Source organism: Haliotis rubra, unplaced genomic scaffold (assembly GCF_003918875.1).
Source record: "Haliotis rubra isolate DU_JTF1 unplaced genomic scaffold, ASM391887v1 Scf6, whole genome shotgun sequence".
Taxonomy (NCBI): Eukaryota; Metazoa; Mollusca; class Gastropoda; order Lepetellida; family Haliotidae; genus Haliotis; species Haliotis rubra.
In genome coordinates this window covers 3,745,941-3,769,039 of record NW_025767301.1, presented here as the reverse complement: position 1 = coordinate 3,769,039, position 23,099 = coordinate 3,745,941, and the positions used below count along the sequence as shown (strand labels likewise).

General features: G+C 39.8%; 1 protein-coding gene across 1 annotated transcript; it reads right to left on the bottom strand.

The window, feature by feature from the left end:
• Positions 1 to 3,637: 3,637 nt before the first annotated feature.
• On the bottom strand, positions 3,638 to 22,905 carry LOC124255303 (crooked neck-like protein 1). The gene is given in 19 exon segments (XM_046689185.1): positions 3,638 to 5,668; positions 6,311 to 6,403; positions 7,837 to 7,992; positions 8,384 to 8,428; positions 8,431 to 8,550; positions 8,553 to 8,582; positions 9,716 to 9,862; positions 10,635 to 10,847; positions 11,327 to 11,455; positions 12,121 to 12,282; positions 12,893 to 13,071; positions 16,390 to 16,499; positions 16,613 to 16,625; positions 17,472 to 17,590; positions 18,480 to 18,563; positions 18,860 to 18,951; positions 19,503 to 19,565; positions 20,114 to 20,203; positions 22,745 to 22,905. Coding segments are annotated over 19 exon segments (2,055 nt in total). The 5' UTR covers positions 22,793 to 22,905; the 3' UTR covers positions 3,638 to 5,506.
• Positions 22,906 to 23,099: the final 194 nt, after the last annotated feature.

Below are 23,099 nucleotides of genomic sequence, written 5' to 3'. Positions count from 1 at the left end.
CAAAAACAAACTATCACATGCTACTGGGCATCTTGCATACAGTTAAGGGAAACCGAAGGTATCAGTGTTAAATGCAGAATCGGTTGAGCCACAGGTAGAAATAAAATTGTAAACATGGGCTTCATATCGGGGCGTCTTGCGGGTCATGGTGATGTTTCGTTGGGGTTATTCTGCAAATAGGCGATGCCGGCTCGAGAACGATGATGTCTAGCGTTGTCATCCATGACTAGGGCTGCGCAATATAACCGGTTTATCGGTATTTACCGGATCAGACATGAAAATTATACGAATTGCGATACGCTGATCGAAAACCGGTAGTTTGATTTGCATTCGGAAAACTTCGTTACACTCGGAAATCTTCGGATAATTTCTTGTTTCATTTGTGCCAAATATTATTAACATTTTTATTTTATCATGATTAAAAGTTGTTATTAAAGCTTAATCAAGCATAGTGATTGTGTTGTGTTTTTGCTCTATAAATCAAGCATTGACTTGATTATAAGTAGTTTTTTGTTTAAAAATACTTCATTGCAATACATGCTTTCGCATCGCAATATATCGCTATATGAAAATTCTCTGCAATACCCACCCCTTCCATGACTATCGGACTTGTCAGAGGGTGGCTATGAAAATGTGTCATGGCGAAGGTAACCGTTACTTCCTGTTGATAACGCTGACCACTGAGTGCTCCAGCTACTGTACTGAGATCCGACTTGAAGACAAACGAAATGCAGCTCCACACCGTACCTGAGCCACCACCAACGGGTTCGGCTGCATGGATCATGGTGATGCCTCGTTACGACGTCTCCATGCATACGCGATGATGACCGTCAGTAAGAAGATGGCGACTTTCATCAGACCAGGGAACCCTTCGCGATGTCTTAAAGTTGCGGCCTTCTTCTGAAGATACAGGTGGAGAGACGGAATTCCTCCCTCCATTGTTGCTTTCTTGGAGCCTGCAACACATGCACCAGGCGACCCTGCCTGTGCCTATCTGTGAAGAAAGGACGTCTGATCGAAAGACATTCAATCAGATTAGCAGCCAGCAGCCTACTTCTGATGGTACTAGAGGAAAGTTGGGCTACCACTCTCCATTGCCGTCGCAGTTCTTTGGCATGGGTCATAGGATTGAGTCTTGCCATAAAATTAGGTCTCATGGACTTAGCCATCATGGGTATTGGTCTCCCAGGTCTTGGGCGATCCTTTGCTTCACCTCTCAAGTAGACAAGATAACTGTGTGGTTTGAGATAGTGTAAAGAACATGTTTTACATGTGCATTCCATGCTAGGGTATGATCTCCTGTTTGGACCATAATTTTAAAAATTGTCCAAGGATTCAGTTAGTGCTTTTTCATTGTTCATGTGTACAGGTGGACGCATCTCCCAGATAGTGACTCACAGTGGACACAGTATTTTGTGGTTTAAGGCAGATCAAACATATTGTCACATGAATCACTACGGTATGCAACGAGGCAATATCAATAAACCAGCATAACAGTGCGACATTCATTCTGGATACGATGGAGTCCAGCCAGCAGCTGTGAGGATGTCGCAAATTACTGGGTAATACCTCTCAGTTGGGGTTCTCCTCACACTGAGCGTCGTGGATGAGTGAGTGACTTGGCGTTCGACTCGAACTTAAACAGTGCGTCACTCTCAACACATTGTGTTACCGTTAAGTACGTCTACTTATTTAAAACAAATATCACGGACAAAAGGCTGACCACAGATCATCGTCGTGGAAAGTGGAACTTGAACCAGTGATCCTGGCAGCAAGGGGACACAACTCGTCTGTACCAGAACCCTCACTCGAGACAAAACACCTATTGTAATACACTACCTAAGAGACGTCAAAGAACTCCCGATACAAATATACTTTTTAGTTAATCTCTCATGCTACTCAAATTATTGGTTTGGATTGGAATGAATGTTGTTTCACGCCGCATTCAGCAATATTCCAGCTTTCTTTTTTTCCAAAACCTACCCCTAAAATCAATCTTTCTGTCATCAATTTCAATGTATACTTATTTTGCTATTTTATCCTCTGTATGCATTGTATGTATGCTTTTATGTAGCGCCTTGAGCATGTATCAGTGGGTGGAAAATGGCGCGCTAAAAATATCCATTATTATTATTATTTTTATATGGCGGCGGTCTGTAAATAATCGAGTCCGGATCAGACAACCCAGTGGTCAACAGCATGAGCATCGATCTACGCAATTGGAATACGATGACATGTGTCAACAAAGTCAGCGAGATTGACCACCCGTTACAGAAGATCAATTCTAACCCGGATCTTCACGGGTAGCTAGTACTCCAATGGAGTTAAAGAAACCTGATGTTTAGTTTATCTGTCATGCATTTAGCTCACCTATAAGGATCAGTTGAGTGAATGTCTCAACAGCGTATGTAATAGGAAAGATTTGGGTGTTCTTTAACTTCTTTTGAGCAGGATACCAAAACTGTCAGAGCAACAACGATCATGTTATTCACTCATCTGAACTTTTGTTCAGGTGAACAAATACAAATTCCACCTGCCCCCTCCTAAAAACGTAATTGATATGGGTGTTCCCGTAGCTGTCCTCACCCCAGGGAGATTTGCCCACTGTCGTGTCTCATCACTTTCCAATGTTAACAGGCCGTTCTCCTGGATCGACTTGATCTACGGTGGCACATCCCTCCAATACCTGGACGGTTGTCACTTGACGCGATATATTTGAACACGTCGGTACTATCAAAGGTTTACCTGGATGTGGGAAGGTGAAGCCAGGTGTGAAATAGGTGAAGAGGTGCTTAACCGGTAATTCGAGAAGGGGTCGTCTCAACAATAGCCAGGTAGAATATCGTGATTTAAATTGCGGAAATATTTGGCAGCAGGTTACAATTCCCGGTCCCATATTTATTCAGCGTGTTTCAATCAATAGTCTTCTATTATCTCATTATTTACCCCTGAATTCATTATGCACCCTGAAATTAAATGTATGCAGTTTACGGTGAAGCGGTTATTCACAAATACACAAAAGGAATAATGTTCCCTCCAGTAGCGTCAAGCATGATGCTAGGGCATATGGGGGGCTAAATGGTACGATATAAAAGTAAAATCTTACTCATTATTTATTTGTTCACATACCGTAAATCCTATTTAAATCAAATAAACGCCCATTCCAATCATACGTTTGATCAAATGGGGGGGTTATCTCCACTGGCTGAAGCCTATTTCCAGTTAGATCTCGAGCGAGTGCGTGTGTGAAGTGAGTATAGTTTTGTGCCGACTTTAGGAGTATTCCAGCAAATACCAGGGTGGGGTATTAAGCGAACGCCTTCACCGCCAGGCCAGCCCATAACCCCACGCGTCACTGCTGTCATTCGTCATGGCCAGAGACCACTGGTCGACAGCATGAGCACAAACCCTCAACGTTGGTACCATGGCACACAATCGGCCTGTTACACTTTGTAAACGTTTAGTGGTAACTTAAGTCACTTCTTATAAACAAATGGTACATGGACCCTTAATCCTCCCAGAATCCCCAGTGGAACCTCTGTTCTTACACACTGTGAGAGCTGTCCTATGATGAACAGCACATGACTGTTTGAATGCATTTGTTACCAATTAACAATTTGCCAAAAAACGATACACAATCTCTGGCAGTTGTTTATTTACAAAATATACAGTAACAAAATGATCTAGAAAATGTTCGTGACTGTCACCTTCGCATGATATGGTGAGATGAGAAATGACGTGATTTCATTAATGAGGATGCTATGGATGCTACCATGCAGGTAGAATGCCGACTTGAATATCTTGATGGCGCATCAGTACATAAATGAATACGAGGAACCAAGTCCAGAGTACCGATCACTAAAGAGTTCCCAGAGCGACGACCTTCGTAAGCCTATGATAAACTTTAGAGTTACGAGAGGTCGTAATGTTACGAACGCTTTGTGGATCGGGACCTGGCCCTGATAATTCAGAAACCTTCCATTCCAGACTGTTATCTCTTGCAACTTCTATACACAGTGTAAGTGACCTTACTTTGCACCCATCATTCATTTGGACCAAAATTTCTTCAAACAGGGCCCAGTGCCTCAGTCGTAAGTCTATGTTATAGTATGGGAGTTACGATCATCTTACCGCTACGATCCCTTTGTGGAAGGGGGCCCTGCACTGACGACCATATGTGGTTTTACTGAGTAAGTGGGTGAGGGAGTGTGGCATTATCACTATATCAGAATTAGATCACAAATGGTCTTTACAGGTGTAGGGAGTTAAACCTAAGATTTCTGGTCTATGATCTAATAATTGAACCTCTTGACTACTCCAAAACTTGTATGGAAAATGAAATTTGGGTGTACATGATGATGACAGAACTTAGGGACTGTTCATAATTTATGGATGTGTGTGCGTGCTTGCATGTGTGGTGCGTGCGATGATGATGATTTTTATGTAGAAGCATGTATGAATGTGAATGACTCCCCACAACACACACACTCTTAAAATTATCACCCCCACTAACCATAAATAATGAACGGTCCCTTAGCTACTGTAGCTAAGCTGCACAGTAGTAGTTTAATATCACAGTCACAAGTATCCCAGCCATGTCAAGCTGCCTGTAAACTAACATGAACCACATGTGACTGGTTAATACCCACGACCTTGGTTCGACAGTTGTTGTCTGGGCAGTTGTTGTAAGTACCTCTCGTTACTGTTTCATATACATTTAGCAAATATTCCGAATGACCACCTTTCTGTCAAAAAATGTGAAGCTTGGGTGAAAATGAATGGAAATTAGTAACAGTATGAGTGATCTCAACCCTTACAGTACAGAATTCAGCAGAGTCACACATCAAGCACCCAATCTGTCATATAGCTGGCCCCTATAAGTATTAAGTACTGTAGGAACATCAAATATATACTGGTATTCCTGAGATTGACATCTGGGAAATCAATGACGGATCCAGGATCTTGTTCAAGACCCAGCAAAATTACATGGGGAACATACATGTCATGAGATGTCTGAAAGAGGGTGGTCCACATGCCCAGTATATCCCTTCTGGATCCCCCCTGTGGATCTTCTAGTGGAGTAGCCAGAAGATCCCCTTCAGTTGAGAAATTGCCTTGCTACACACCGCCAAGACACTAACTGCAGACTCCCACCCAGATACAAACACTCATATCCCACCAAGTCTCATTACTAAAGCACTGAAAGCATTTGTCCAAACTGAAACTACAGCCCTTTGTCTCCCCAGTCGGCAGAGATGTAAAATCTTTAACATACAAAGGGCATCTGCTTAAGTAGCCATGTTCATTCATGTGGAATTACCTGGAACTGTTTTAAGTTCTGTCTCTTATGCTGCATGTGTCTGGGTAACTGAAGCCATCCAGTCAGCACCATAGAGATACCTGTCGGGTGTGATGAGTGAAAGCTTTCACCACTAGGCTACCCCACTACCCCGTTAGGATGATGGTTCAATGGGTAAGTCTTCAGTTGTCCACTTGATGGTTGTGTTCAGTTCTCCTCATCCTCCTCTTGGTTCCCGTCCTCGGCCTCCTCATCCACGTCCTGCTCCTGTTTCCAGCGTTTGGCAAGCGCCAGCAACTTCAGGTTGGGTTTCGCCGCCTCTTCGTCAGGGAAGATGTAGTCATAGTATTCTTCCCAGCCAGCTTCCGTCTGAAGACAGAAATGAACATGATTCAGAGACTTTAAAATATGATCCAGAGATGCCAAAACTATTTTGGCCCTAAGTGTAATAATAGAGGTCAAAAGTGTAATTTGGACCTAAGATGTAATACTCATAGTGGTATTCTTCCTAGACATAAACACATGCCAATCCTTATGCTCCATACGAAAATTGTTGGTCTGTGACTCAAAATACTTTAATTCCTTACAAGAATTGGAATGAAATGCTAACATGATTCCAGAGACTTTAAAACTATGATCTATAGAGAATGAATAAAATTTCATAAAATCTATAGAGAATGAATATTTCATAAAAACCAAACAAAAGACCCAAACCCTCCTAAAGCATGAAGACTCAAAAGACACAAACTTAAATAAGAGTACCCAACAGAATTAACGTCCTTTCAATGAAATGACGTCTCCTTCAGCATTCTCAACAATCAAAATTGTTTTAAAGAATCTGCACATCACTTTCAGCAAAATCTTTCCTTGTAACTTTATATTCCCACCAATTATGAAACTTGAGTGATGATTCAGGACTCCACAACACACTTGTTCCCTAAAATTCCCTGTTACAATTCCTCTTATGATATTGCTGTACCCTCCCTCTCCACTAAAGCTGGTAATACTGACCCCATCTTCTGCCTGTATCTTCCTCCTCTTTTTCACCTTCTGTGGCATCAACTTCTGCACTACCCGTTGCGTCTCAATGTCACCATTCTCCCGCTGTGAAGAGAGATAGAGAGGTGTCCATTGAAATTTAGTGTGGGAATAAAAGCTTTGACTCTGGCTTAATGGTTTGTCCATCTTTGAAAGTAACAAAGGCATAACAAGCTGAAAACAATTTTGACCATTAAAGAAAAAAAATATGCATGCAAAAACATAGTTTCCCCATCTGTTTCTCTAGTTGGTCCTAGTTTCCATATCTGTTACTCTAGTTTGTCCTAGTTTCCATATCTGTCACTCTAGTTTATCCTAGCTTCCCCATCCGTTTCTCTAGTTTGTCCTAGTTTCCCCATCTGTCACTCTAGTTTGTCCTAGTTTCCCCATCTGTTTCTCTAGTTTGTCCTAGTTTCCCCATCTGTCACTCTAGTTTGTCCTAGTTTCCCCATCTGTCACTCTAGTTTGTCCTAGTTATCCTCCTGTTTCCATATCTAGTTTCCCCTAGTTTGTCCTAGTTTCCATATCTGTCACCCTAGTCTAGTTTGTCCTAGTTTCCATATCTGTCATCCTAGTTTGTCAGTTTGTCCTGTCACTCTTTAGTTTGTCCTAGTTTCCATATCTGTCACTCTAGTTTGTCCTAGTTTCCATATCTGTCACTCTAGTTGGTCCTAGTTTCACCATCTGTCACTCTAGTTTGTCCTCCTAGTTTGTCCCATTTCCATTCACTCTGTCACTCTAGTTTGTCCTAGTTTCCATATCTGTCACTCTAGTTTGTCCTAGTTTCCATATCTGTCACTCTAGTTTGTCCTAGTTTCTATATCTGTCACTCTAGTTTGTCCTAGTTTCCATATCTGTCACTCTAGTTTGTCCTAGTTTCCATATCTGTCACTCTAGTTTGTCCTAGTTTCTATATCTGTCACTCTAGTTTGTCCTAGTTTCCATATCTGTCACTCTAGTTTGTCCTAGTTTCCATATCTGTCACTCTAGTTTGTCCTAGTTTCCATATCTGTCACTCTAGTTTGTCCTAGTTTCACCATCTGTCACTCTAGTTTGTCCTAGTTTCCATATCTGTCACTCTAGTTTGTCCTAGTTTCCATATCTGTCACTCTAGTTTGTCCTAGTTTCCCCATCTGTCACTCTAGTTTGTCCTAGTTTCCATATCTGTCACTCTAGTTGGTCCTAGTTTCACCATCTGTCACTCTAGTTTGTCCTAGTTTCCATATCTGTCACTCTAGTTGGTCCTAGTTTCACCATCTGTCACTCTAGTTTGTCCTAGTTTCCATATCTGTTACTCTAGTTTATCCTAGTTTCACCATCCGTTTCTCTAGGTTGTCCTAGTTTCCCCATCTGTCTCTCTAGTTTGTCCTAGTTTCACCATCCGTTTCTCTAGGTTGTCCTAGTTTCACCAATTTCAGTTACCATCCTCATATACTCTAGAGTCAGTCCAGATATTCTCGTCATGTAGTCTAGTCAGTCCTTACTCCCTGTCTTACTACCTCAAACTCCTGCCAAGCCTCCAGCAGCATCAACCTCTCCTCCTTGTCCTCGGCTGACTTCAGGGTATTGTTGGCTTCACGGTACACCTTCCGCACTTTGTCATACGCTGTGTCCTCACCCGTTGACTTCTCAAACTGAGCAAAACTAATCCACACCTGAAAACATGACAAGTAATTTCAATATTAGTGGGTGTCTGTAGATATTAAGATCAGCTCATCTTGCCAGAAAAGCTGCAGAGCACAAGATAATCTGCAAGTTACAGTTAGCCGAGATTATCAGAAAGTATGCAATACAATTACTGAATTATACATAAATAAATATGTCAGGATACCAAACATGCGAGCAGATAACCTACAGATCTTGAATTAATGGAAGGGAAGTAACTCCACCTATCTATTGCCTCCTTTAGTTTTATCACTAAACTTCTCAAACAGATTCGTAATAATTCTTATTTTTTCATATTTTCTTCTGATAAGCCTAACCTGCTGAGACCAAGAATGAAGATAACTAGCACACAAATAGATGGATGTTTTAATAGGCACTCACCTTGACGTGGTGCGTCCTCTCCAGTAGTCTCCTGTATAACGTGCGCGAGTGTTGTCATACTCTTCCTGGTCCACCTCAAAGTCAATATACGTCTTCCACAGCACTTCAGGCATGTCTAGTTTAGGCTGACCAATGGCCAGCTCAAGAATGGAGCGAGCCCTGTCCGTGTGTCTCCCAGGATTGTCTCCAACTCTGCATACTAAGGACAAACAAACAGGGAATAGGACCTAAATCTCACTTCATACACATACGAGAATGGTCTGTTGAGTGGATCAGGGAATATTTGTACAATGTGATGATGGCCTCAACTCAGCTTATGTATAAGAGTCATTATGTCACAGTCTCTTGCCAAAATTAGAAAATGAAGGTGTGAACCATAGACTAAGTCACAATGCAAATATAGGGGGTAATATATTCAGTTTAGCCCATAGGAAACTAAAAACACTGACTAAGTTGAAGTGATGCACCACAAACACACAAATACAGCTCTGTAGAGTGCTTACTAAGCATATATGCCAAGGGCTTAATTTTACGTAGGTTTGAACAGCATTTAGATGTGATACACATAAAGGTGAGAATTTATGGATGTCAGGTGGTGGTGACTCCACGTCTTTTATCTAAGGAACAATACATTGCTTACTCCTTCATCATTACCATTCACCTGAAGAATATACTCCAAAACGTCGTGTTCCTCATATAAAAGAAGTTGACATCCATAGATTCGAATCTCTTGGGAGATGGACCAAGAAAAGACTATTGTTCATTTGATGTTTGAATGCAGATACGTAAATAGGCTGTGGCAAGACCTTTTAAATTGGATTGAAGATAAAACAGTCACTACTATAAACCTGGATCCGAAAACAATCCTTTTGGGCTTTCATGAAAAACGTAATGATGTTCTGAACTTGATATTTATCATAACAAAGGAATATATATATTCCAGAAAACTAGCAAATATAAGTCCAACCCTTGAAAGTCTCAAAGCCAAATTAAACCACAGTTACAATCTCCATAAATATAATGCATACTCGGTATGCAAATATAGCAAGTTCATGACTTTCTGGTCATCATGCCACAACTTATTTACATAACCTACTCGATCTCACTTATGCTTGTTACTTAATTGTGCTGTGTATTTGAAATAATGTTGTGTATGAAAGATAAAACTGTACCAATGCGTAAAAAAGAAATAAAGTGAAAAAAAAAGAAAAAAAAAGAAAAGACACTCTACATGCTACATATTGGTTCCTCTACAAATCAATAGTGAAACAATTCAGGTATTTAAATGTTTAATACTGAGTTAAGCAAGTCACTGATAGTGTTGTTCATTACCTTCATCCAAGATGTGCAGTTCTCGGGGCCAAACTCCAGGAACTTCTCATAGAGAATGCGACAGCGGTCAAACTCCCTGAGCTGCAGCTCCAGCTCGATGTAGCCACGGAACAGTTTGTTCTTGGGACACTTGCCTATAGCAGCTCCCTGTACACAACCACCAGAGGTGTAAACACTAGGAGCCACTGACAATAGGCTCCAAGACAAGGGAGTAATGCCGGAACACTGACACATTTTATCACATTACATCAAAGTATTCTGAGTTAAACTTAATACTGAACCACAATGAAATAATCATTGGATCTGCATTTGGTTTCTTCAAAATGTAGGGTAATAGGCATTATCATAATTAGGTCGCATTTATTTTGTTTTGAGTACAGTGAACACATCTGTGGAGCTTAACTGTGGATGGATATGTGGTGTTGTATGTTTATATGCATTTGGTGGATTTCATCATGTAAAGTAAGACAGGAACAAATCCAGGGATTAATACAGGATTCCAAAGGAAGAGCCCTTCATAGACAAAATTTGAAATGTCCTAATAAGTTCCTTTTTTTTGGAGCATTTAGGGATTATTCAACATTAAATTCTATGCAAACATCATCACAGTTTATCAGGAAGTCATCATTGCTGAGCAATTACATTAGTTTTAACTAAAATACTATAACCTTTTAAATTTGATAATTTGTGCACTGTCACAGACATTATCTTCAAAATTGGAGTCGCATATTGACTTCTGAGGTCTAGTTTTGGGTAACAGAATAAGGCAAGGGTTAGTGCTGAAGCAGCCAGGGGTGAAAACGTATAGATTCTCTGTTATGGCCTGAAGAAGTTGGAGTTGAAAATGAGGTCACTTCCTGTCTGAGTTTGCACCTTCTCCACCTACAACTGCCCTGTGTCCAGCTAGTGGTCAACCTACCAGCACTCTCCGGGCAGCCTGCAGGCTCCGCTGGCGGATCTCAAACTGGGCCAGCAGCAGCCACACCTTGGCAAACGTGAAGCTCTTATGCGGGATGACATCTAGACAGGCCTTGTACACATTACGTGCATGCTCTATATCCCCCGTCTCCAGCTCCTCGTACACAGCGTAGTTGATCCACAGGTAGATGTATCTCCGCCAGTGACGCTTTTCCTGCCAATATGCAGCAGATCAGGTGATTTCCATTGCAAGAGGGGCAACCAACAACAGAACAAGTTCGTCAAACTGTGTGGTGGTGGGTCTGTATCATGAGAATGGTTCAAGGATGGGAATGTTCAGTATTTTTTCATAAACATGAAAGTCTTGGGATTTGGGGAGACTATTATTTTGAGTTTATTGGAATGTGTGTCAAAAGTGACTTTGATGTCTAGAAATCTGCAGAACTCTCTGGTTTGATGACACTCTCTGTGACAATCACATCTCATAATCACTGGGGTCATCAAAATTGGCTTTACTACTTGTATTACATACAGGATGACAACTATACAATGTGCGGAACAGCCTAAAATGAAGTAAGTCTTTGATTTTTCCATTATGGTGGTGCCCACAAGCAGAGGTATTGTCCTGACACACCAAATATCATAATCCCGACCTGTGGCGACATTTCACAAGAAACCAGAAAGATATGTTACCTTTGAAGGTGGGAGGTTGCCTATGGCTCGTTCGTACGTCTCCCGCACCTGTTCCACATTCCCATCAGCCTCCAACAGACGCAGGTAGTCAAACCAGGCATCGTAGTTCATGGGATTGGCTTTCACTTCCTGGACAAACAAGTCAAGTGTTACAAGGACTTTAAACAGGAGATCTTTCAGTCGCTTAAAAGTTCATACCCTCAGAGATCATGAGTGAACATTGATTATTCTTTAAAATGTGCCATGAACCTGTTAGATTAATGACAAATTCTAAAGCTTTCTTCTTTATTATTATGCAAAGTAATAATTCCCCCTGTCTTATCATGCCTATTGTTATTTTAGGATCCCAAATGCCATTAGATCTCTTTAGAAATGTTAAGGTAAAGCAATCATACTAAATGCCAAACAGACTGGGTACTCCGATCAGTACATCCATCACAAAGATCCCCATAGTGATGCTATGCTTATACACAACTTCTGTTAGGACATAAATAAATATATTCCTAAACATTCATCCCATCCACCTCACTTAAGTCAAGGTCTCCAAGTACTCCTTGCTTTCCCTAATTTATGAAATACACTAAAGTTACACTTCTAATTTATGAAATACACTAAATTTACACTTCAAGAGAGTCACAAGCATCGCAACATTAGTATACACAATTTGTTTGCAAAATAGATTAAACACAAAGAAACAATGTCTCCTGCAACACATTTTGTAAAGACTTGCACAAAACTAGTAATTAATGGTAAACAAATTAGAATTAGAATTATTTCCAATGTTTTTGCTCTACCTCTTCATACTGGAAGCGCCTTTTGTTGACTATGACATCCTCTATGGCAGCCCGGCTACCATACCTCTTCTCATGCATTGTGTACTGCTTGTAGATCTCTTGACAAGCATCCTTGGGCAGGTGATCCAGTGCAAACTTGTAGATGACACGGGCTCGGTCATGCTGAAACAGACAGTACCTGTCACAGTCTATGTAACATTGGATGACAGGGGGAAATGGCCAAGTAAACCATGGATTGATAGCATGAGCAGAAGTCCATGTCATCAGGTCATGATGACCCACAATCAGACTGGTTAGATGTTATGATCACATACTCCGCATTAGTCAGACCTTACAAGCACATGACACAGGGTACCTATCTTCCCTGGACTCTCAACATGAAGATAATGGTTGAGCCGATCACTCACTTAATGATTGAAATACCTTAGTCAGGGTCTTACGCGATGCACAAATTTGTGCCCAGTACGCACAAATGTAGAGAATGGACACTAAAAACCTAAAATACAGTGTCTGGAGATATACACCAAAATACCAGCAAGGACACATAAAATTTATTAATGGGTGTTCTCTGGACCCCCACTTTTGTAAGTCAAGGTAAAACACTGCCCAGTAGATCTATCAGGAACATTTGAAGAAAGCAAGCTCAGGAATTCTTTGGTAGAACAAAAGCTAGAACCTGTGTTCCTCAGTTAGTTCTTTGAAAAGGTCTGATACCACATGATGTTGGTTTGCATTAATTTCTCAACATTGTAATGCTGTGATAAGTATGTACCTCTTTTTGCCCTTCTTCAAACTTGGCAAATGCTATGAGCAGTTTCTCATCAACATTATGCTCGCCAAAGAACTCCACAGCTCTCTCATAGATGGTCCTGGAGCTATTGATGTAGGAATGCTTCTCCTCGAACTTGGCATACTTGATCCAGTTCTTCACTTCAGGGTGGACTATCACAAGTGACACAGTCAAGGAAAGGATAGCACATGAGTTTAAAATTTCACATTAATCAAGTTATCTAAACAAGTTAATTACACATGAAAGTTGTACAGTGTCATGCTTATGTTTCACCATGTGTGTAAGCATCCATTATTTGTCATGTGTACAGTGTCATGCGTATGTTTCACCATGTGTGTAAGCATCAGTTATTTGTCATGTGTAAGTGTCATGCGTTATTTTCACCATGTGTAAGCATGTTTCACCATGTGTGTAAGCATCCGTTATTTGTCATGTGTACAGTGTCATGTTATGTTTCACCATGTGTGTAAGCATCCGTTATTTGTCATGTGTACAGTGTCATGTTATGTTTCATCATGTGTGTAAGCATCCGTTATTTGTCATGTGTACAGTGTCATGCACCATGTGTTAAGCATCCATGTTTCATCATGTGTGTAAGCATCCGTTATTTGTCATGTGTACAGTGTCATGCCTATGTTTCATCATGTGTGTAAGCATCCGTTATTTGTCATGTGTACAGTGTCATGTTTATGTTTCATCATGTGTGTAAGCATCCGTTATTTGTCATGTGTACAGTGTCATGCCTATGTTTCATCATGTGTGTAAGCATCCGTTATTTGTCATGTGTACAGTGTCATGTTTATGTTTCACCATGTGTGTAAGCATCCATTATTTGTCATGTGTACAGTGTCATGTTTATGTTTCACCATGTGTGTAAGCATCCGTTATTTGTCATGTGTACAGTGTCATGCTTATGTTTCACCATGTGTAAGCATCCATTATTTGTCATGTGTACAGTGTCATGTTTATGTTTCATCATCATGTGTGTAAGCATCCATTATTTGTCATGTGTAAAGTGTCATGTTTATGTTTCACCATGTGTAAGCATCCGTTATTTGTCATGTGTACAGTGTCATGCTTATGTTTCACCATGTGTGTAAGCATCCGTTATTTGTCATGTGTACAGTGTCATGCTTATGTTTCATCATGTGTGTAAGCATCCGTTATTTGTCATGTGTACAGTGTCATGCTTATGTTTCACCATGTGTGTAAGCATCCGTTATTTGTCATGTGTAAAGTGTCATGCTTATGTTTCACCATGTGTGTAAGCATCCATTATTTGTCATGTGTAAAGTGTCATGTTTATGTTTCACCATGTGTGTAAGCATCCGTTATTTGTCATGTGTACAGTGTCATGCTTATGTTTCATCATGTGTGTAAGCATCTTTTATTTGTCATGTGTCGTGTACAGTGTCATGCTTATGTTTCACCATGTGTGTAAGCATCCGTTATTTGTCATGTGTAAAGTGTCATGCTTATGTTATGTTTCATTTGTCATGTGTACATGTGTGTAAGCATCCATTATTTGTCATGTGTACAGTGTCATGCTTATGTTTCATCATGTGTGTAAGCATCCATTATTTGTCATGTGTACAGTGTCATGCTTATGTTTCACCATGTGTGTAAGCATCCATTATTTGTCATGTGTACAGTGTCATGCTTATGTTTCACCATGTGTAAGCATCCGTTATTTGTCAGCATCATGCTTATGTTTCACCATGTGTGTAAGCATCCATTATTTGTCATGTGTACAGTGTCATGCTTATGTTTCACCATGTGTGTAAGCATCCATTATTTGTCATGTGTACAGTGTCATGCTTATGTTTCACCATGTGTGTAAGCATCCGTTATTTGTCATGTGTACAGTGTCATGTTTATGTTTCACCATGTGTGTAAGCATGTGTGTAAGCATCCGTTATTTGTCATGTGTACAGTGTCATGCTTATGTTTCACCATGTGTGTAAGCATCCGTTATTTGTCATGTGTACAGTGTCATGCTTATGTTTCATCATGTGTGTAAGCATCCGTTATTTGTCATGTGTACAGTGTCATGCTTATGTTTCACCATGTGTGTAAGCATCTTTTATTTGTCATGTGTACAGTGTCATGCTTATGTTTCACCATGTGTGTAAGCATCCATTATTTGTCATGTGTACAGTGTCATGCCTATGTTTCATCATGTGTAAGCATCCGCTATGTCATGTGTAAGCATCCGTTATTTGTCATGTGTACAGTGTCATGCGTTATGTTTCACCATGTGTGTAAGCATCTTTTATTTGTCATGTGTACAGTGTCATGCTTATGTTTCATCATGTGTGTAAGCATCCATTATTTGTCATGTGTACAGTGTCATGCTTATGTTTCATCATGTGTGTAAGCATCCGTTATTTGTCATGTTACAGTGTCATCATGTGTACAGTGTCATGCTTATGTTTCACCATGTGTGTAAGCATCCGTTATTTGTCATGTGTACAGTGTCATGCTTATGTTTCATCATGTGTGTAAGCATCTTTTATTTGTCATGTGTACAGTGTCATGTTTATGTTTCACCATGTGTGTAAGCATCCGTTATTTGTCATGTGTACAGCAAGGGGCAGACATCAGTGACATCCCAGAGTGTCAACAGTAGAGAGATTTTTCCTTATTAAGCCATTTACAACATCTGTGATTATTCAGCATTATATATCTCCATTCCATTCAGATGGAATATGACCCGTGAAGATCTGGGGTATAATAGGTCTTCAGCAACCCATTCTTGTCATAAAGGCAACTACTATGCTTGTCGTAAAAGGGGACTAATGGGATCAGGTGGTCAGGTTCGCTGACTTGGTTGACACATGTCATCGGTTCCCAATTACGCAGATTGATGCTCATGCTGTTGATCACTGGATTGTTTGGTCCAGACTCGATTATTTACAGACCACCGACATATAGCTGGAATATTGCTGAGTGCAGTGTTAAACTAAACTCACTCACTCACTCACTCAGATGGAATACATGTAATACACTGGATCCCCTTACGGTATTAAATGACCAAGTTTATGTCGTAACGATGTTTTGTTTGTTGTTTAACAGTGCACTCAGCAGTGTTCCAGCTAATAGTGTCTGGACAAACCAATCAAGTGATCAACAGCATTAGCATCGATCTATGCAATCGTGATCACTGACAAACCTGACCACCCAATCCCGTTAGTTGCCTCTTACAACAAGCATGGGCTGCTGAAGACGAATTCTAACCCGGATTTCCAGGGGTATCATAACAGTCAGTCAGTCAGTCAGTTTGGTTTTACACCGCATTTAGCAACATTCTAGCACATCACGGCAGGGGACACCAGAAATGGGCTTCACACATTGTACCCATGTGGGCATTCGAACCCTGGTCTTCGGCGTGGCAAGTGTATGCATTAACCACTAGGCTACCCCACTGCCCCAGGTATCATAACAATATCCAAGTGGTAATGTTTGCAGGTGAAGGATATATCTCTCGTATATTGCCCTGGCTCGGTCCAGCTCCTTGTAGCGGAGCTCAAAGTTGATGTAGGAGTGCCAGGCTTGTTCCTCTGGCTCCCACTCCGTCCACCTCTCAACACTTGGCGGCATCCTGCAGGAACACAACACATAGCATCCAGAAAAACATTCCACAATGGTAGCGCCACTGATCAACATACAGTGTTTCCGGGGACTTAATTATTTATCAGACACTGTGTCCGGCAACCTAAAATTTTACCGGTCATGAATTAAATTTGCCGGTCATATCCTATTGTCATACTGTAAGTACTCATTTTACAGTTATTTTTAGCCTGGGTATTTCCGAAACATAACAATTTTTGCAACCATGAAAGCAATGCCAAGACTGTCATTTCGCTTACCCATGATTTTTCAATTTTAATACATGATTATTTACCGGACACAGTGTCTGGCTGGCTTTCAATTTACCGGTCCCCAACAAATTTTACCTGCGATTTTCAGGTATATACAGGAGAACGGAAACACTGACATACTATTTATAAATGGCTCATAAAACCACAGAGGACTATAAACCTTTTCCATGAACTGGGGCTTTTCAGAAGATGTCTGTTGGGAATAAATCATAAAATAGGCAGTACAGAGTGTCCTTACAGTGTAATGCAGATGCAAATACAGTTTTGATAAGACAACTCCAAAGTACCATGAGTGTGTGAGCAAGTTTTTAGTTTTATGTCTCCTTTTGCAATATCTCAGCAATATCACAGCGGGGGACACTAGAAATGAGCTTCACTCATTTGGGGATTCGAACCCGGGACTTCAGCTGACGAAAGCAAACGCTTTTTCCTCTAGGATACCCTACCACCCCTCCAAAGTACCATGATATATCTATACATCAAACAATATTAAAACGATTGTATTAAATATGTATTGGAAATAATGATGCTATAAAACCAAAATGTTCAAAACTTGAATCAAATTGTTGACAACAACTTACACTTTCCTGAATGAATATACTACTCAAAAGAAGTTAAAGTAACCTAAAGTAACAGGGAAGAATCAGCTGTAAGCCATGTTGTGTAGTATGTCTGCATACCTGCAATGTTGGCCAGCATCTCCTCCATGTAGGTGTACTTGTACCAGAACTGGTTGGCTCGGGGCAGGATTGTAACTGCACGATCCCACACGTTCCTGGCATGGTTAATCTGCCGGTTCCTGTGGCATTAGCACATTAACTGACTGTAATTTATTGTGACATATTCTCAACAAGCCAAGACAACAACATGCAAACATGCATTCAACAAGAGTCATCAGAAGATGACATATCACCCTGGCCCCCACATTTAATGAAAGAACAAATCATATGACAGTTACTTAAAGTCCAGCTTGATTTATTTTAGAGTAAGTCCAAATTGTTTCCATGGAAACTGGGAAAAAATAAAAATGCCAAAAATCAGCAATTAGCAAAAGGCATCACTTTAGGATCTGCCTCACATATCTGCCAAGTTTTGCTGAAAGATATTAAGAACTTTTCGAGTTGTGCTCTGGAAAACGAATCCCACCCCTCCCTTTTGAACACCAAAAATGGGCTTCACACATTGTACTCATGATTCAGCAAAACAAGCTGCCCCACTGCCCCTACCTTAATGAATAAAAGATTCAGCGCTTAACAATGCCTAGAACAGTATTTGAGTGAGTGAGTGAGTTAAGTTTTACACCGCACTTAGCAATATTCCAGCTATATGGCGGGGGTCTGTAAATAATCGAGTCTGGACCAGACAATCCAGTGATCAACAGCATGAGCATCGATCTGCATAATTGGGAACTGATGACATGTGTCAACCAATTTAGCAAGCCTGACCACCTGATCCTGTTAGTCGCCTCTTCTGACAAGCATGGGTTACTGAAGGTCAATTCTAACCCGCATCTTCACGGGTCCACTGGTTCAGGAAACAACAACACTAGAGAAACTAATGCTTAATATAACACACACTGGTTCTCTGTAATTCTTCTTAAAAGATACTATAAAATGTGACAGCGACATCGTGAAATATAGAAATAATAGAAAGGGAGGACGTTTCCTAGCTGTGCTGCTTATACACACCTCATTTCCATCTCCGCATACTTCAGCCAGACCGTGATGTTTCTGTGATCAACATCCAGAGCTCTCTCCCAGATAGATCTTGCTCTGAAAACACACAAACAGTTGACTGTATTCTTGAGTACTGTTCAGACTAAAATGCTCAGCTAGTAATAGTCTCATAATATCAAAATCAACATACGATCATGTTGAAAATGTACCTAGCCAGGTAACAGAGTCCCTCACCTAACAAAACACAGTAACCTGCACATGATCTGAAAAATCAGTTCCTAACCAAAACAAAATTATTCAATTTTAATGTGCTGAAATTTTTTTTAAAACACATTCAATTTATTTTGGAAGTGCCATGATTACCTAACTAAAGTAAAACCTTCATTTCTTACCTTTGAAGTTCCTTCTGACTTTCCTCCCACTGAGCATACTTAATCCAGTTGGTCATCACACTTCGGTTTTTACGTATGTTGTCCTCAGAAGCCTATATAACAAAGAGATGGCAGGTCTTAGAAGAGAAGAATAATTGCATATCTAAACACATTTATCGTGGGCTGAGATTGAAATGGTGATAACAGTAAACTGAATGAAGAGTCTTTGCCTATCCAATTTTCTGACACATTAATCATCTACTTTCCTGGCGTTATTCTGAACACGTAATAGTTTCCATATAGGTAACAATCATGGTGAGTTAAGTTAAACCAAACAGAAGTGGTGGACTGGGGACCACATATGTCATGAGTTATTGAGTCGGATACTCTACAGCAAGGGAGGTAATATCTTGTTGTACAAACTGTAAAATGGTAAAGCGAAACATTTAATTTGTTAACAGAACACTAAGCAATATTCAACATACATGACAGCAGTTTGTAAATAATTAATTACATTTGGACTTACAATACAATGACTAACATCATAAAAATCAATCTACACATGTTGGACATGATGACAAGTCAGCAAGTCTGACCACCCATTCCTGTCACCTGTGTCCAAATGCAACAGTGTTGGAACTACGATACTAATATTCAACATTACCTTTCTTTTCCTCATTCTATAATCGGCAAGTTCTTCAGGATCAGATATCTTCTGTTTGGGAGGCTGGAAAAGATAATCACACATGGAGTGTAAGTGTAAGGTTCTTGTGGCTGTGAATGACAGCTGGATCATGTTGACACAACAAACGTGTTCTATGGGCATGGTGAGACAATCTGATACTAAGGTTACAATATGATCCTTGATATAAGCATCACAATTGTACAGATACAGAGCATCATGATGTACCAATCTGTCCTATATCTCAAAGTGAAACTTTTGATCAGTGAAGCTGACAGAAGTACCAACATAATTATTTTATCATCTTCATGATACTCAAAATAGATCAGACCAAACTGTAAAGCAAACATATGACAAACACCTAACTGTAAACTACTTTCTCAAATAGTATAGCTAAAACTTTGTCATGTTTACATTCAAGCTGACATAAGGCTTTAAGAAACCATCAGGACCATTAAAAACTGAAAAGAACAGTATTACAAGCAAGGGCATTATTAGATTACTACATTCTAGCATTAAAATGACTATGTGTAGCCAACTACTGCCATGGGTAGGCCTTTAAGCTGTGTTTACTTGGTGGAGACTCAACTTACCGGCGGCACCAGCTCCAGCTCCCTCTCCTTTGCCTCTCTCAGCAACTGCTCCGCTGTGATCTGTACTGGAGCAGGCATTTTGTTCTTCACCTGAATTAATAAAAAATCAAAGTTGATGAACAAACTGTATTTGGGGGACACATCTTCTTTTACCAAATTTTATTCAGTTTCAGTGATTGACAATCTTCTTGATTCAGAAATATTGTACAAATGAAAACCCACATTGAACACAAATATCTCACCAGTGAGACTCCCTTTGGGCTGGAGTGAGTGAGTGAGGTTTAATAATGCTAGCTTGAAACATATTTCAGTTAAATTACAATGTGTCAGTTTGATGTGGGAGAGAACCCAGAAGTTATGCAGGTTTTATCATGTTTATGAATACAATTTTGGTGAAACCATGAGCACAGGTATTATAAAGCTTAACCAACAAACACTGGCCTGAAACAGGACTCAAACCCATGATCATAAGTTTCTGGCCTGTTCAAGGCATGCACCCCTGCCATGCTTTTGGCTTTCAATGCCATAACCAGGATAACCATCAGAAACAACAGGATTTCTTAAAATCCACAACAATGTCATCATTATTAAAGTGCAAAAATTTGTTTGTTTTTTTCCCCAGAAGTTGTTGTTTTCATTCAGTTTTCAGACAAAGTCATCATGTTTATATACACAGGTTTGAATGCATTATTCACCTTAGAATTCAGAAAACCCTTGACACTGATTGGCTAATGGCTAGTGTTGGGAATTGGTTGAAATCTCACAATTGATGATTGCTTCATTACCAACGAACAATCATCGAAAAAAATTGGTTAGCGTCACTTTTCAGATTTTCCCATCCAGGCTGTTATTGCAGATATGTATAACATGATGCAACTTGCTACTTTAAAGTGAAGACTAATATATCATGAACATAAACTTCCTGGAGTCTTCAAGAAATATTCAGTCATGGCTTTTCAGTTAGTGAAGTGAGTTTTCTAAGAATTAAACACGTTTTCAGGCCCTGACAACTTCAACGATATGTTCCATTGTCAAATATTTCAAAGACTAAAACAGTAGTTCCAAAATTGTTTATGTTCGATTATGAGAAAATGTGATCGATTGCTTGATCGTTTGGTCACTGCGACCAATCTTCGATTATTTCAATTAATCGGAACACCACTACTGATGACAATACAATTTACAAAAAGTCATCTTACGCTACCTTCCAGAGAGATGTCACTTCACCTCATAGACAGAGTAAGAGAGGTTTCAAAACAGCAAGATTAGAGTTAAAGACTAGATTTTAATGAAATTAGATCCATGATCAGATGATCAGGCCCCAGAAAAAAATGCCAGTCATTTCTGTATTTTCACTCACATATGCATCATCATTGGGCACTGACATGCCCGTTTTCCTTTGGTGGTCAAAATATGCAACAATAAACTGGTATTTAAATATTACTGTCTGAGGCAGTTACGTCCAGTCTGTTTGGAACAGTGTTTGTTTACTTTTTATTTTCACCAATAATGATATGCAAGCAACTCAAAGGTTTGCTGGAGTAATCAGCTAGTAATGGTGACTTGTGTATATATATTTTAAATGCATAATTAAGCACATGTGCAGCATATGTGGAGCTCTGATGGTGATGAACATATCAGAGACCATATCTCCGGCTATAAGCTAACAACATATTATAACAATGATAATGACTATGGCAGGGATTTACAGGACGCAAATTCCTGCGTCCCATATTTATAAAACTTGACAATGGACGCAACAAAATTATTAGTGCATCCTCAGGGACGCAGAAAAAGTCCACATACATGTACTTTTTGTGAAAATTCCAATCAAGTAACAATAAGTTATCAAAGAGTTTGCTACTAGCTGGGTTATGGTATCATTTGCAACAAATAATGTGATGATCATAACAGTGTTTGCGAATAGTGTCTGACCCTCTGACAAATCCGGCAGATTCGCCAACGGTCCGATAGAAGTCTACAACCCACCGGCCCCAGTATCCAACCGTATATTTCACAATGACTTTGACTGAAGTTGTTATATGTGACACTTGTTTGCTGTTTATTTTATCTTAATTTTTCTTATGTTTGTTAAATAATTTCAATGCCAATTATAAGAAATGTTAAATCTGAAATGTATGTTTAATTTTATTCCATGGGTCCTGTGAATTTTCAATGGGTCAGACAGACATCTTAAACTTACAGGACCCAATGTCCTGTTACTTTGAAACATAATTCGTGAACACTGCAATAACACTATTAATAATAATGTGTAAGTGTCTGGACCACCATTTTGTTGTCCAGGACTCCTGAAAATTGAGAGCATGAGTCCTAGGGACCATCAAAAAACAGGACTCAAGGTAAAACCCTGACCCTGGTGTTACTGTTAGGGTTAACAGCTTTCAAACCAATTCATCAGAATGGAGATTTATGTGGATACTATTAATGAGCATGAAATCACCACTGTCATTAATCTAATCTGTAATGGGTAAGAACAACTTATTTAATTTAGCCCCTGCTTTATTCCCAGTCATGTGCTCAATATTCTTCATCGAAGTCTGCACATTTCAAAAATATCACTTCATAACATTTCTCGTTGTGCTAATGACTTATTTTTCTTTTGGTAATTACCTTGGCAACTTTTGGCATCTTCATCTTTCCGTCACTTGTTGTCTCCATGTTTCTTTTTCTGCTGAAAGTGTATGTAAGCAGAAAAAGAACTCTCAAAATGAGTAAAGATGGATTTTCTGAATCGAGTTCCTTTCAAAACACGCTTCCGGAAGCGTAGTACATACGACGGGGGAAATAGCAGTCGCGCGCTTTTCTTTAAACATTTTATTTTTGTGGCAGGACAACCACCTCTAAATATATAGGAACCCTATAGGAAGATAGAGACTCCGGATTCCACGATCCTGATATCATAAATATCATATTAACATATTAAAATATTTCAAACTGTGAAATATATATTGAAAATACAATTTGT